Here is a 13,103-nt window from a genome sequence, read left to right on the forward strand (position 1 = left end):
TATACGGCAAGTAAGGTGTTACATAACACAACTCTGAGAACCAGTAAATCGACATTGTGACCAGCAACCACTAAACTAATATAATAAACACTTATAACAAATGTGTTTTAACACACTCTGGTCAGATCTGTCGTTATCTCAACCCTTCGTGCCCCACGTTGGACGCCAAAAAGCACTGTCGTGGTTTAGCCCCGGTCAGCAGCTAAGCACCACGCAGCCGCTCGCTCACCCTCGCCCCTCCCGGTGGGATGGGGGAGAGAATCGGAAGAGCAAAAGTAAGAAAACTCGTGGGCTGAGATAAGAACCGTTTAATAATTGGAACAAAATAATAATGATAATAATGATAATGTTAATAAAGATGATGATGATAATAATAATAATAAATTGTAATGAAAAGGAAAATAACAAGAGAGAGAGAGAGGAGCAAAACCCAGGGAAAAACAAACAAACAAAACATAAGTGATGCAACCCCTCACCACCTGCTGATCGACGCCCAGCCATTCCCCGAGCAGCGATCGCTGCCCCCTGACCAACTCCCCGCAGTTTATATACTGAGCATGACGTCATGTGGTATGGAATAGCCCTTTGGCCAGTTTGGATCAAGTATCCTGGCTGTGCCCCCTCCCAGCTTGTTGTGCACCTGGCAGAGCATAGGAAGCTGAAAAGTCCTTCACTAGTGTAAACATTACTTAGCAACAACTAAAACATCAGTGTGCTGTCAACATTATTCTCATCCTAAATCCAAAACACAGCACTATATTAGCTACTAGGAAGAAAATTAACTCTATCCCAGCCAAAACCAGGACAGGGCCATAGACCATCTTTCTGTTTCCCAGAGATGGAGGGTGAAGTTTTTATTGCTGGGGCAATTGGGAAGAAAGCTTACACTGAGAATGCATCCACAGCAGTCTTCTGGACTATCACGTCATTATCACACAGTGGTTTACGCAAGTTAGACAAATGTCTGCAGGTAAACTTTCCAGCTGTTATGTTAAATCTAAGCAGGGCAAAATATCTGGAAAGAAAACAGAAAGGGTCTGGTCTTCAACATTTTTATAAAGGTTTTTGGCTTAATAAAATCAACGTCTTAGCAAATTATTTTACGAGGCATATGAGAGGAAGACAGGAATCTCCACTTCCTCTGCCACTGAAGCGCAACCGCTTTTTCTTGGGCACAGTGATTTTTTTAACAAAGGATAACAAAGGCTGCCAAGAACAGTAATGTGATCCACAGCACACCAAACTCCACTGGTTGAAATGTAAGATGGATAATAGGTTGGATGAACCTATTCTTACTGGAAAGTTTTCCTAACCTAATGCAAAATTGCTATAGTACTTTTAGCAATCAAGAATGTGCTGACATATTTTGATGTTTTATCTGTATTATGGGTACTCTTAATAGCATAATCACTCCCGTCACATCTCCACTCCAAGAGAAATTGATCCAGGACGGCTTGAAAGGCCCACCTGTGAAACTGTCCCACCATTTCTGAGCATGGGTTCACTGAGCTTGCACCATCATAAAAAATAACAGTGGATTTGGTGGGGCTATCCTTGCTGCCTACTCTGTTTTAGGTTAAAAAAAGATACCAACATACCCACAATGGAGAGTCCTCCTTTGTGGTAATATTGTTGAATCTATTTTATATGTGTTGTGAATATATGTTTTGTAAGAATACGTGTGATTTGTTCAGAACTGAAAAAGGGTTGAAATGTTGTCAGGCTTCATTTGACTGATTTCTTGGGACAAAAGGCTCTCTCATTGCAAACTTTTCCTCTCAAACCTTAAAAGATTATGGTTACAGCAACTGTTTTATCACATTCAAGATGCAACGAACCTTTTTTTTGGTAAACAAATGATTCCTAAAAATATTGCTCAAATTGAAGGAAGGAAAATTTCTAGTAGTTGTGGAGACTATTGACATCCTCAAGGACACATCTTACACAGTCATTGATTGCACTGAAGCCTTCATTCTCAAGAGAAAAATTACAAAATAATGAAAGGTATTAACGCACTCAACTCCACTGGCCATGTTTTCCATGACTGAATACTTTCAAGCCATTACCAAAAGCATAAGATTCTGACATGGCAGACCTTTCCCATGAACTTCCCCAAGCTGCATGTTTATTGCAACAAAAAGTCTCCAATAGCCTGGAGATGCTAGCACAGCTCCATTTAGTTCACACAGTGTTTGGTGTTCTACAAAGCAGCTTTCCATGAACTATCTCCTGTCTGTGGAAAGGAGTTGCCATACCTGTAAAAATTTTGCATGGTGCACAAACAGGATTTTTTTCCCAGGCAAGCTTGTTATACCCTTCTTGACAAACACAGCTGATGAGAGCTGCCTTGGAAACCCCGAGTGCTCTGATTGATGCATAAGAATAAAACAACAACTGAAAAATCTCTGCATAAACATATTAGTTTAAATACAGTGTCTTTTGTATTAACAATGAAAACTTTCACAAAAACAAAGAACTGTAGGATGTAACACCCTCAATACTCTGGGTTGTTTGCAAATATGTCTCTTGGGGGGGGGAGGGAAGTACCCCTCTCCCTTGTTAATTTAATCAGTAATCATAATGTCAGTTTTCTGAAAACTGTAGTAAGGTTATTGATACTTTGTGACTAATACAATAAAGTTGAGGATATTTAAGCAGCATTCTAATTTTGCAAAGGGGGCAAAATGTAAGATGGAAAAGAACTCGTGGGTCAAGATAAAGGCAGTTTAATAAAAGCAAAAGCAAAGGCCTCGCGTGGAAGCAAAGAAAAACAAAAGATTTATTCTTGACTTCCCATCAGCAGGTGGGATGCCCAGCCACTTCCTGGGAAGTAGGGCTACAGTGTGCGTAGCGGTTGCTCTGGAAGACAAACGTCTTAATAACGAATGCCCCCCCCCCTCCTCCTTTCTCTTAGCTTTTATTGCTGAGCAGACATCATATGGTATGGAATACCCCTTTGGTCAGTTTGGATCAGCTGTCCTGGCTATGTCCCCTCCCAAGATCTTGCCCACCCCCAGCCTGCTGGCCTTTGGGGGTGAGGAGAGGGAAATGTTGGAGAGACAGCCTTGATGCTGTGTGAGCACTGCTCAGCAGTAGCCAAAACACTGGTGTGTTATCAACACCTTTCTAGCTACAAATACAGAGCACAGCATTATGAGGGCTGCTATGGGGAAAGTTAACTCCATCTCAGCCAGACCCAATACAATCTTCACCCCTTATTCCATACCATTTGCGTCATGCTCAGGTCCCACATAATTTAATACATTTATATATATCTTCTAACCATCCCACTGTATTTAATTCTCATTACTGAAATCCCTTCTTACCAACACTTACAACTTAAACTACATACTTAAACCATCTTTATACCCAACATACAGAATTAAACATTCTCATTAACTACCATCCCCTGTCCTTTAACAGATAGATATTATTCTCCCGTTCCATGGGCTTCCACCACTCCTCCAGATGTTCATAAGAAGAGGCTATGACTTGGGCCCCATCTGTCAAGATGGGTGCTTAGGACAGGAGAAGCAGCATGTTCGATTGTTGAGCACCAACACCGGCTTGGTCTGGGTCATTGTTGCACTTGCCCGGTTCCTTGCGAAACTCACTCTTTGTTGGTTCAGGTCATTCCTGCTACATTACTTCCTACAACATACAGCTCACATCACAGATTATTTTTCCCCCAAGGTTAAATCTCCTTGAGGCACACACCAGGTCTCCCCATCCTTCCGCATTACCCACCAAGTACAGCCAGGTCCTTGAGTGAAAACATCCCACAGATGGGTTTGCCTTTTCCCATGGGAGGAGCATCCACACTGCCTTCCCCAGCCATTTCCCTATGTGCACTACGGGGACCTTATCTCCTCCCACCGTACGTAGGGGTATTGTTTGGGCAGATCCTCTGGTGTTAACCAGCCAAGTGGCTTCTGCTAGATTTGTATCCCAGTGCTTCCATGCCCGAGTGCCCAACACTCTCAGCACAGACTTTAACAGTCCATTATATCTCTCCAGAAGCTTGTGAGTGATAGGGGATGTGATACACCCAGTCAATGCTGTGTTTCTTTGCCCAGGAGTTTATGAGGTTATTTCAGAAATGAGTCCCATTGTCTGACTCAATTCTTTCTGGGGTACCATGTCACCACAAAATTTGCCTTTCAAGGTGTTTTGGGCAGTGGCATGGTTTACAGGGTATGTTTCTAGCCAACCGGTAGTTGCTTCCACCACGGTCAGTATGTAGCGCTTGCCTTGGCGTGTTCGTGGCAGTGATCCAACATAGTCAATTTGCCAGGCCTCGCCATATTGAAAACCCAGCCACCACCCTCTGTTCCAGGGGGACTTTACTCGCGTGGCTCACTTGATTGCAGCACATGATTCACATTCGTGGGTGATCTGTGTGATGGCCTCCATGGTCAAGTCCACCCCTCGATCATGAGCCCATCTGTAAGTTGCATCTCTCCCTAGATGTCCCGATGTTTTGTGGGCCGCCTGAGCTACAAATAGCTCACCCTTACACTCCCAGTCCAGGTCCACCTGTGCCACTTCAATTTTGACAGCCTTGTCTACCTGTTCATTGTTTCAATGTTCTTCAGTGGCACGGCTTTTGGGCATGTGAGCATCTACATGACGTACCTTTAGAGCCATGTTTTCTACCCAGGCAGTGATGTCTTGCAGCAATGCAGCAGCCCAGATGGGTTTACCTCTGCACTGCCAATTGGTCTTCTTCCACTGCTGTAGCCACTCCCACAGGGCATTAGCCACCAACCATGAACCAGTGTAGAGATAGAGTACTGGCCACTTTTCTCATTCAGCAATCTCTAGGGATAGTTGGATGGCTTTCACTTCTGCAAACTGATTTGACTCACCACCTCCTTCAGTGGCTTCAAACGACTTGTCATGTGGGACTCCGCACAGCAGCTTTCCACTTCCGATGGTTTCCCACCACATGACAGGATCCATCAATAAACAGAGCATAACGCCTTTCATCTTCTGATAACTCATTATATGGTGGTGCCACTTGGGCACGAGCCACCTCTTCAGGCAATGCTCCAAAATCTCTGCCTTCTGGCCACTCCATGATCTCTTCCAGGATTCCTGGGCGGTTGGGTTTCACCAGCTGAGCTTGTTGCATGATCAACGCTACCCACTTACGCCATGTAGCGCTGGTTGCATGATGTGTAGAGAGGTTGTTTCCTTTGAACATCCAGTGTAGCACAGGCAATCATGATGCCAAGACGAGATATGCTTCTGTACCAACAACTTCTGAAGTGGCTCAACCCCCCTCATATGCTGCTAGTATCTCTTTTTCAGTCGAGGTGTTGTGGGCTTCTGATCCTCAATACCCCCGGCTCCAAAACCCTAATGGTCGACCTCGGGTTTCTCCTGATATTTTCTGCCAGAGGCTCCAGGTGAGACCGTGCTCCCCAGCTGCAGTGTAGAGCACATTTTGCACAGCTGGTCCTGTCCAGACAGGCCCAAGAGCTACCACGCGAGCTATCTCCTGTTTGATCTGCTCAAAGGCTTGCTGTTGCTCAAGGCCCCACTCAAAATAGTTCTTCTTTTGGGTTACTCGATAGAGAGGGCTCACAAGCTGACTATAACCTGGAATATGCATTCTCCAGAATCCCACAAGACCTAGGAAAGCTTGTTTTTCTTTCTTCTTAGCTGGTGGAGACATAGTTGCTATCTTGTTGATCACATCCATAGGGACATGACAGCATCCATCCTGCCATTTTATTCCCAAGAACTGAATCTCCTGTGCAGGTCCCTTGACCTTGCTTCTCTTTATGGTGAAACCAGATTTCAGAGGAATCTGAATTACTCTTTTTCCCTTCTCAAACACTTCTGCTTTGTTGCTCCACATGATGATGTCATCAATGTATTGTAGATGTTCAGGGGCATCACCCTTTTCCAGCACAGTTTGGATTAGTCCATGACAAATGGTAGGGCTGTGCTTCCACCCCTGGGGCAGTTGATTCCAGGTGTATTGGACAATCCTCCACGTGAAAGCAAACTGTGGCCTGCATTCTGCTGCCAAAGGGATTGAAAAAAACGCATTGGCAGTGTCAATTGTAGCATACCACTTGGCTGCCTTTGAGTCCAGTTCATCTTGGAGCTCTAGCATGTCTGGTACAGCAGCACTCAGTGGTGGCGTGACTTTGTTCAGGCCACAATAGTCTACTGTTAACCTCTACCCTCCGTCAGACTTTTGCACTGGCCATATGGGACTATTAAAGGGTGAGTGAGTCTTGCTGATTGCTCCTTGACTCTCCAATTGATGAATCAGCTCATGGATGGGAGCCAGGGAGTCTCGGTTGGTGCAATATTGCCACTGGTGCACTGTCCTGGTAGCAATTGGCACCTGCTGTTCTTCAACTCGCAGCAATCCCACAATGAAGGGATCTTCCGAGAGGCCAGGCAGGGTAGATAGCTGTTTAATCTTCTCTGTGTTCACGGTGGCTACACCAAAAGCCCACTGGTACCCTTTTGGGTCCTTGAAATACCCTCTCCTGAGGTAGTCCATGCCAAGGATACAAGGGGCCTCCAGGCCGGTCACAATGGGGTGCTTTTGCCACTTGTCCCCTGTTAAGCTCACCTCAGCCTCCAATACAGACAATATTCGGTGCCCCTATACCCTGATGGCACTGTTGTGGTTTAGCCCCAGTCGGCAATTAAGTACCACCATGGTGAGTATGTAGCGCTTGCCTTGGCGTGTTCGTGACAGTGGTCCAATATAGTAAATTTTCATTACTAAGCGGTTGCTAAGTGGTCATCTTCTTATACAATATACAGTGGTTCTAAATCCTGTTTCTCATCCTCTTAGGACAGTGTCAGCTGGTTCTGTAGTTAGCTATTTGGCATGTTGCAATATGGTTGTTACAGTTCATATACCACGATCTATAGGCTTTGTCTACTCTAGCTATTAATGTTTAAGCTGCTGGTAGTCTAACAGTGTAGTCTAACAGGAGCTGGTGGAAGGCCAGGGCTTACGTAAAGCTGATAAGGGGGATTCAGACTGGAAAGTGGAACGTCTAAACAAGAATTAGTCCTTGGGAGAGAAGCACATCCTGGAGAAATATGTAAGCTAAACAAGATATTTTGGGAACTGAAAGGGTTAAATCCCTGACAATCCCTGACTAAGACCTTACTGTGATACATAGACTTGCATTTTTTTTAGACTGCGCATGCTTGGACTATGTAAATGAATTCCGGGAACTCATCACCATAAAACTGCCCTTTTCAGGAAATCTGATGAATATGTATGATTTTTCTGTATATGAACTGATGTGCTGTGCTAACCTGGCGGAGCACTTGTGGTGGAGCAATCCCCAGTGCTGCCCAGCGCTGCAATAAAGAATACCTGCTTAATAGTCATCCCGACTATTGAGTCCTGATTTCGGCTTTTCATGGCAACAATTTGGCACCCCAGATGGGACCCGCTCTGCTCGGCTGCAGGACCCGCTGAGAACAGGACTCCCTAGGGTACCCCCGGGATTTCCCGGAGGGACTCCTCGCCTCAATCAGATCACTGCGGGAGCAGACAAGGACCATCTAAAGGAAAAAAAGTATTCTTTAAATCTTTTCTGTTTTGGAATTTGGGACCGGTCATTTGGAAGGTTCTCGTAAGTTGTAGGAGACATCCTACGCTGAGCGCTGTATACCAGGCTACTAGTGCCTGAGGGTATACATTTGGTATTTAGTACGTTGGTACAGGCACGGGTTAAGCCTTGTACTTCTGCAATAATGTGCTTTTTGGTATTGGTACACTTATGAAACCCCCATGAGTTTGTACTGTTGGCGGTATGGATTTACTGGCACCGAACTTGGATATTGGTTTATTGGTATTGAATTTGGATATATTCGTTAGGCACTGCGAAATCGGCAATTAAGTGTGAATGAGCTGAGTTAACTCTGGTGTGACTGGTGAGTGACTGAGATGTGGTGTGACTGCAAAGTGAGTGTGGAAAACCTGGAGACCTGTGCGTCTCATCCTGAAAATGAATGATGTGAACCGCTTTTCCTCGTAAATTGTTTTATTTGTGACCAAAATTTATGGGTTGTATTTGGATGAGATATTCAATGTGAGAATTGTGGAACATGGTCAGAGTGGGAGGATAAAGTGTGACAGGTTGAGGTTATTAAAATAACCTGTGGGAGAATAATGGAAGTACAGAATCAATAAGGTAGAATGGGGGGACAGCAAAGTGGTGGTATTGTAAAGAAAAGCCCCCTAGGATGTATCTTAGCACATTGGAAAGAGATAGGGGGACAACCAGGTGGGAGTGTGAATAAGAAAACACTAATCAAATATTGTAATCAGTGGTGTCCCCTGTACAAATTAGAAGATGGTGAAAAATGGCCCTTTAATGGATCTTTAAATTACAATACTATATTGTAGTTAGTGTTGTTCTTATGGAGAGAAGGAAAATGGGATGAGGTTATGTATGCGGATATGTTTTTTTACTTTGCGGAATCGCCCGGAGTGGCAGAAGGATTGTGGTGTTAACCTCCCGCCGCATGGAGGCAGCCTTGGAACAGAGAGGAATGGTGAATAGAGGAGGATTTAGAGGATGAGGAAGGGGAAGGCCCTCTGGAAGTAGAGGAGGACTGGGGAGACAAGAGAAAGAAGTAGAATTCTTAGTAGACACAGGTGCTTCTTTCTCTGTTTTAAATCAAGAATTGATACCTGTGAGTAAAGACTTTGTGACTATAGTGGGAGCTACTGGCCAACAGGAAAAGGTGTTCTTTTTAAACCCCCTCAACTTTAAAGATTTACACCCTGTGGTGGCCAATCCTTATACTTTACTTACTAAATTACGAAACAATCAAGTATGGTTTACAGTATTAGATTTGAAAGATGCATTCTTCTGCTTGCCTCTGGCCAAGGAGAGCCAAAACCTATTGGCATTTGAATGGGAAAGTCCTACTACTGGTAGGAAAACCCAACTTACCTGGACAGTGTTACCCCAAGGTTTTAAGAACAGTCCAACCATCTTTGGGAACCAATTATCACGAGAACTTGAGACATGGGATCCTCCCTCCAGAGACGGAACTCTTCTACAGTATGTGGATGACTTATTAATAGCAACTGAAACAAAGTCTGATTGTATTCAATGGACTATTAATTTGTTGAACTTTTTGGGCCTGAATGGGTATCGAGTCTCTCAACAGAAAGCTCAGATGGTGCGACAGCAAGTAACCTACCTTGGATACGAGCTATCTGGAGGACAATGAGAATTAGGAACGGAACGAAAAGAAGCCATCTGCAGAACCCCCCTCCCTCAAACGGTAAAGGAACTCGGGACCTTCTTGGGAATGACAGGTTGGTGTCGATTATGGATGTTACTAAACCCTTCTGGCTGTTTTCCCATGAAAAACAAGGTATAGCTCTGGGAGTCCTAGCTCAATGACTGGGCAAAGGGTGGCCAGGATGCCTACGAGCTGTGGCAGCTGTAGTACTAAATATCCAAGAGGCCCGGAAATTTACCTTAGGCCAAAAAAAAAAATCACAGTGCTGGTTTCACACACAGTATCAGCCGTACTAGAACAAAAAGGAAATCATTGGCTTTCTCCATCCCAATTTTCACAATACCAGGCTATTCTAGTTGAACCAGACAATGTTAATATTGAAGTGACTAATGTTACGAACCCAGCTTCTTTCCTCAGTGGGGTGACATCTGAATCATTGATACATGACTGTTTGGAAATCATAGAGACTGTATATTCTAGCAGACCAGATTTAAAAGAAGAACCCCTGGAAGATGCACAAGACTCTTGGTTCATGGATGGAAGCAGCTTCGTCCGACAAGGTATTCAAAAGGCTGGGTACGCGGTGACAACAGCAAGCAAAGTAATTGAATCTCAATCATTACCTGCTGGAACATCAGCTCAAAAGGCTGAAATTATTGCCCTGACTAGGGCCCTGGAATTGGCAAAAGGGAAAAAGATAAATATATGGACGGACTCCAAATATGCCTTTGGAGTTGTCCACGCTCACGGAGCAATTTGGAAGGAACGAGGACTACTAACCGCACAAGGGAGACAGATCAAGCACGCTGAGGAAATCCTTCACCTATCAGAAGCAGTCCAACCGCCAACCAAAGTCGCCATCATGCACTGCTGAGGACACCTGAAGGGTAACACTGACCAGGAAAAAGGTAATAGGTTGGCTGATTATGAGGCTAAACAGGCAGCGGAGAGAATGCAAAAGATTTTAACCTTAATTCTGGATAATAGAAGTAGGAGCCTAGGTGACCAAGAAAATGTTGAATATTCTAGGGCTGATAAAGAATTAATAGAAGAAATGGGAGGGCAGGTTCCCTCCAAAGGATGGGCCCACTTGAGTGATGGCAGGATTATAATTCCTGCCAAACAGGTATGGGGAGTTGTTAAAGAAGAACACAATAAGACACATTGGGGGGCAGATTCCCTGTATAAATTTTTAAATCAAAAATTAATAGGGAGAAATTTGTATACTACAGTTCGACAGGTGACTCAGCAATGTGAAATATGTTTGAAAAATAATCCCAATACAGGTAACCGGGCACAATTAGGAAGTATTGGGAGAGGAAATGTACCAGGGGACCACTGGCAAATTGATTTATCTGAACTTCCAAGAAAAGGGGGGTACAGATACTTATTGGTACTTACAGACACCTTTTCTGGATGGCCAGAAGCGTTCCCTTGTATGACAAACAAAGCAAGAGAAGTAACTAAGGTATTATTAAATGAAATAATACCTCGATTCGGGGTACCTACGGTCATTTCATCAGATAAGGGTACACATTTTTGTGCAGAAGTAGTGCAACAGGTCAGCAAGCTATTAGGAAACGATTGGCAATTACACACACCCTACAGACCACAAGCCAGCGGGCAAATAGAAAAAATGAACCACGTGACAAAACAACAGACAGCTAAAATATGTCAAGAAGCAAACCTATATTGGTATCAAGCACTACCTATTGCACTACTTTGGATACGTGTAAAACCTAGGGCCAAAGAAAATCTGAGCCCTTTTGAGATATTATATGGGAGGCCATATCAGGCCAAATACCAAGGGGAAGACTTGAATCAGCTGGGAAATAATTATTTACAAAATTATGTTATATCCTTAGGAAAACAATTGGAAAAGATTAATAAGACTGTTTTGGGAACCAGAGCAAAAGGGTTAGATCACCCGATCCACCCATTTAGCCCTGGAGATTGGGTTTATGTTAAGAATTTTTCAGGTGACCCATTGGAGGAGAAGTGGAATGGACCTTATCAGGTGTTGCTAACTACTTTCACTGCAATCAAGATTAAAGAGCAGACAGCTTGGATCCATTACTCCTGAGTAAAGAAAGCTTCTGAACCAGGATGGACCATTGAAAGTGTTGGAGATTTGAAATTACGGTTACGATGATAACTTTATTGACTTTAAGCTTATCAGTAGATGCTTGGAACGAGAACTTGTATTATAATGCGATTCAGATGATAGCAAATGCCGCAGGGGCTAAGGATTGCTGGATTTGTACTGCCCTACTGAGAGGTAACATGAGACTCCCTTTGTACCGGATAGGGTCGACTCATTGGAATTGTGACAATAATACTTGGCCTGAGTTTTGGAAAAGACAAGATGGAGGATATTGTAGTTATGATAATTCAAGCTATGGGATCGGACCAAGATTCGACCTGCAGATACTAGATAACAACACCCAGATTCTAGTTAGCAATAATAGTTGCCTATGGAAGGCAAGATCCAATAATTGTCCGTGCCCCGCCCCCCCCGACAACAAATATCATAACTGCTCCTGTAGGAACGGGTGGGATGATTATTGGATCAACAAGACTGCGGTAGAAGTAGGAACTTGGAAATTGACGGGCTTGAACGTGACATATATTAATTTCTGTAATAGAACCCAGTTAGAAACCTATAGCCCTACAAAGTGGGATGCCAGTAGAAATACATCGGTTGGATGGGTAAGCAAAGGATCATTTTATGCAGCTAATCTCACAGCCACTGACGGACCCTGCAAACTACCCGACAGGTATTGGTGGCTGTGTGGTGATGGTATCAGCAGAAAGCAACTCCCTGCAGGATGGAAGGGAAGGTGTACCATAGGTCATTTAGTTAGTCAGCATCGAATATATAATCAGTCCCAAATACCTAGGGGTATTTTGAGAACGTCCTGGAAACGGGCTAAGTGAGAAGACAACCCACTTGTAATTGGGGAACAAAATTTCATAGCTTTGTTAGATGGTTCTTACCGTGGCTAGGAGTAAGCGAGCTAGAAAAGGCCATGGTAAATATTTCCGCAGTTCTAGAGCAGATGGAAAATTTAACCATAAATACTATAAAAATTTACAGACGGAAGTATCTTCCCTCAGTAAGGTTGTGTTGCAAAATCGAATGGCATTAGATTTATTGACTGCCAAAGGAGGAGGTGTATGTATGATCATTAATACCAGTTGCTGTGCATATATCAATAAAGATAAGCAGATAGAAGCAGATCTAAAGGCACTCTGGGAGAAAGCACGAATATTCCAGGAAGTATCTTTGGATGATACTTCACTGGGGCTTTGAGATTTATGGGATAAATTGACTTCTTGGCTTCCCAACTTTGGATGGTTGAAACAATTATTCATTGGATTGATTACTTTGGCGATTTTAGGAATATTTGTTTGTGTATTTCTTAAGTGTTTTCTTTGGTGTTACCGGAATTCAGCAGAGACGTACAGTGATTGGAAAAGAAACAAAATTAGGCATCAAGTAGAAACAGGAAGGTATTATACTCAGACCCTTGAAAAGGATGAAATATTATGAATTTTGCAAACGTAAAATAATTAAGGATAATACCCTTTTAGGCCTAAAAGGATTTGAAATATTTTACTAGTCGTAGTTAAAAGACCCTTACTATTTTAATAGTAATTTTATTGATTTTATTGATGTTTTTGTAATAAGCTTCGTTTCAGACGTAATAAGACTGTATATTGAGGACTGTAGCAAGTAAGCTACAAGCCCTCAAAAGAAAAGGGGGGAATGAAAGGGTTAAATCCCTGACTAAGACCTTACTGTGATACATAGACTTGCATTTTTTTAGTTTCACTCTCATCCTTGTTCT

At 43.3% G+C, this 13,103-nt stretch overlaps 1 protein-coding gene and 1 pseudogene across 1 annotated transcript in view; both read left to right on the top strand.

The window, feature by feature from the left end:
• Window positions 1-11,380, top strand: part of LOC140650452 (transmembrane protein 161B-like) — a 57,344-nt gene extending 45,964 nt beyond the window's left edge. The window contains exon 6 of the mRNA XM_072858674.1: window positions 11,232-11,380. Within this exon, the coding sequence (XP_072714775.1) occupies window positions 11,232-11,235 (4 nt within the window). The 3' untranslated portion in view covers window positions 11,236-11,380. The remainder of the gene's footprint in view (window positions 1-11,231) is intronic.
• Window positions 11,381-11,400: 20 nt separating this feature from the next.
• On the top strand, window positions 11,401-12,805 carry LOC140650829 (endogenous retroviral envelope protein HEMO-like; annotated as a pseudogene).
• The last annotated feature ends 298 nt before the right edge of the window (window positions 12,806-13,103 follow it).

The sequence above is a fragment of the Ciconia boyciana genome, chromosome 4 (genome assembly GCF_034638445.1).
Source record: "Ciconia boyciana chromosome 4, ASM3463844v1, whole genome shotgun sequence".
Classification (NCBI taxonomy): Eukaryota; Metazoa; Chordata; class Aves; order Ciconiiformes; family Ciconiidae; genus Ciconia; species Ciconia boyciana.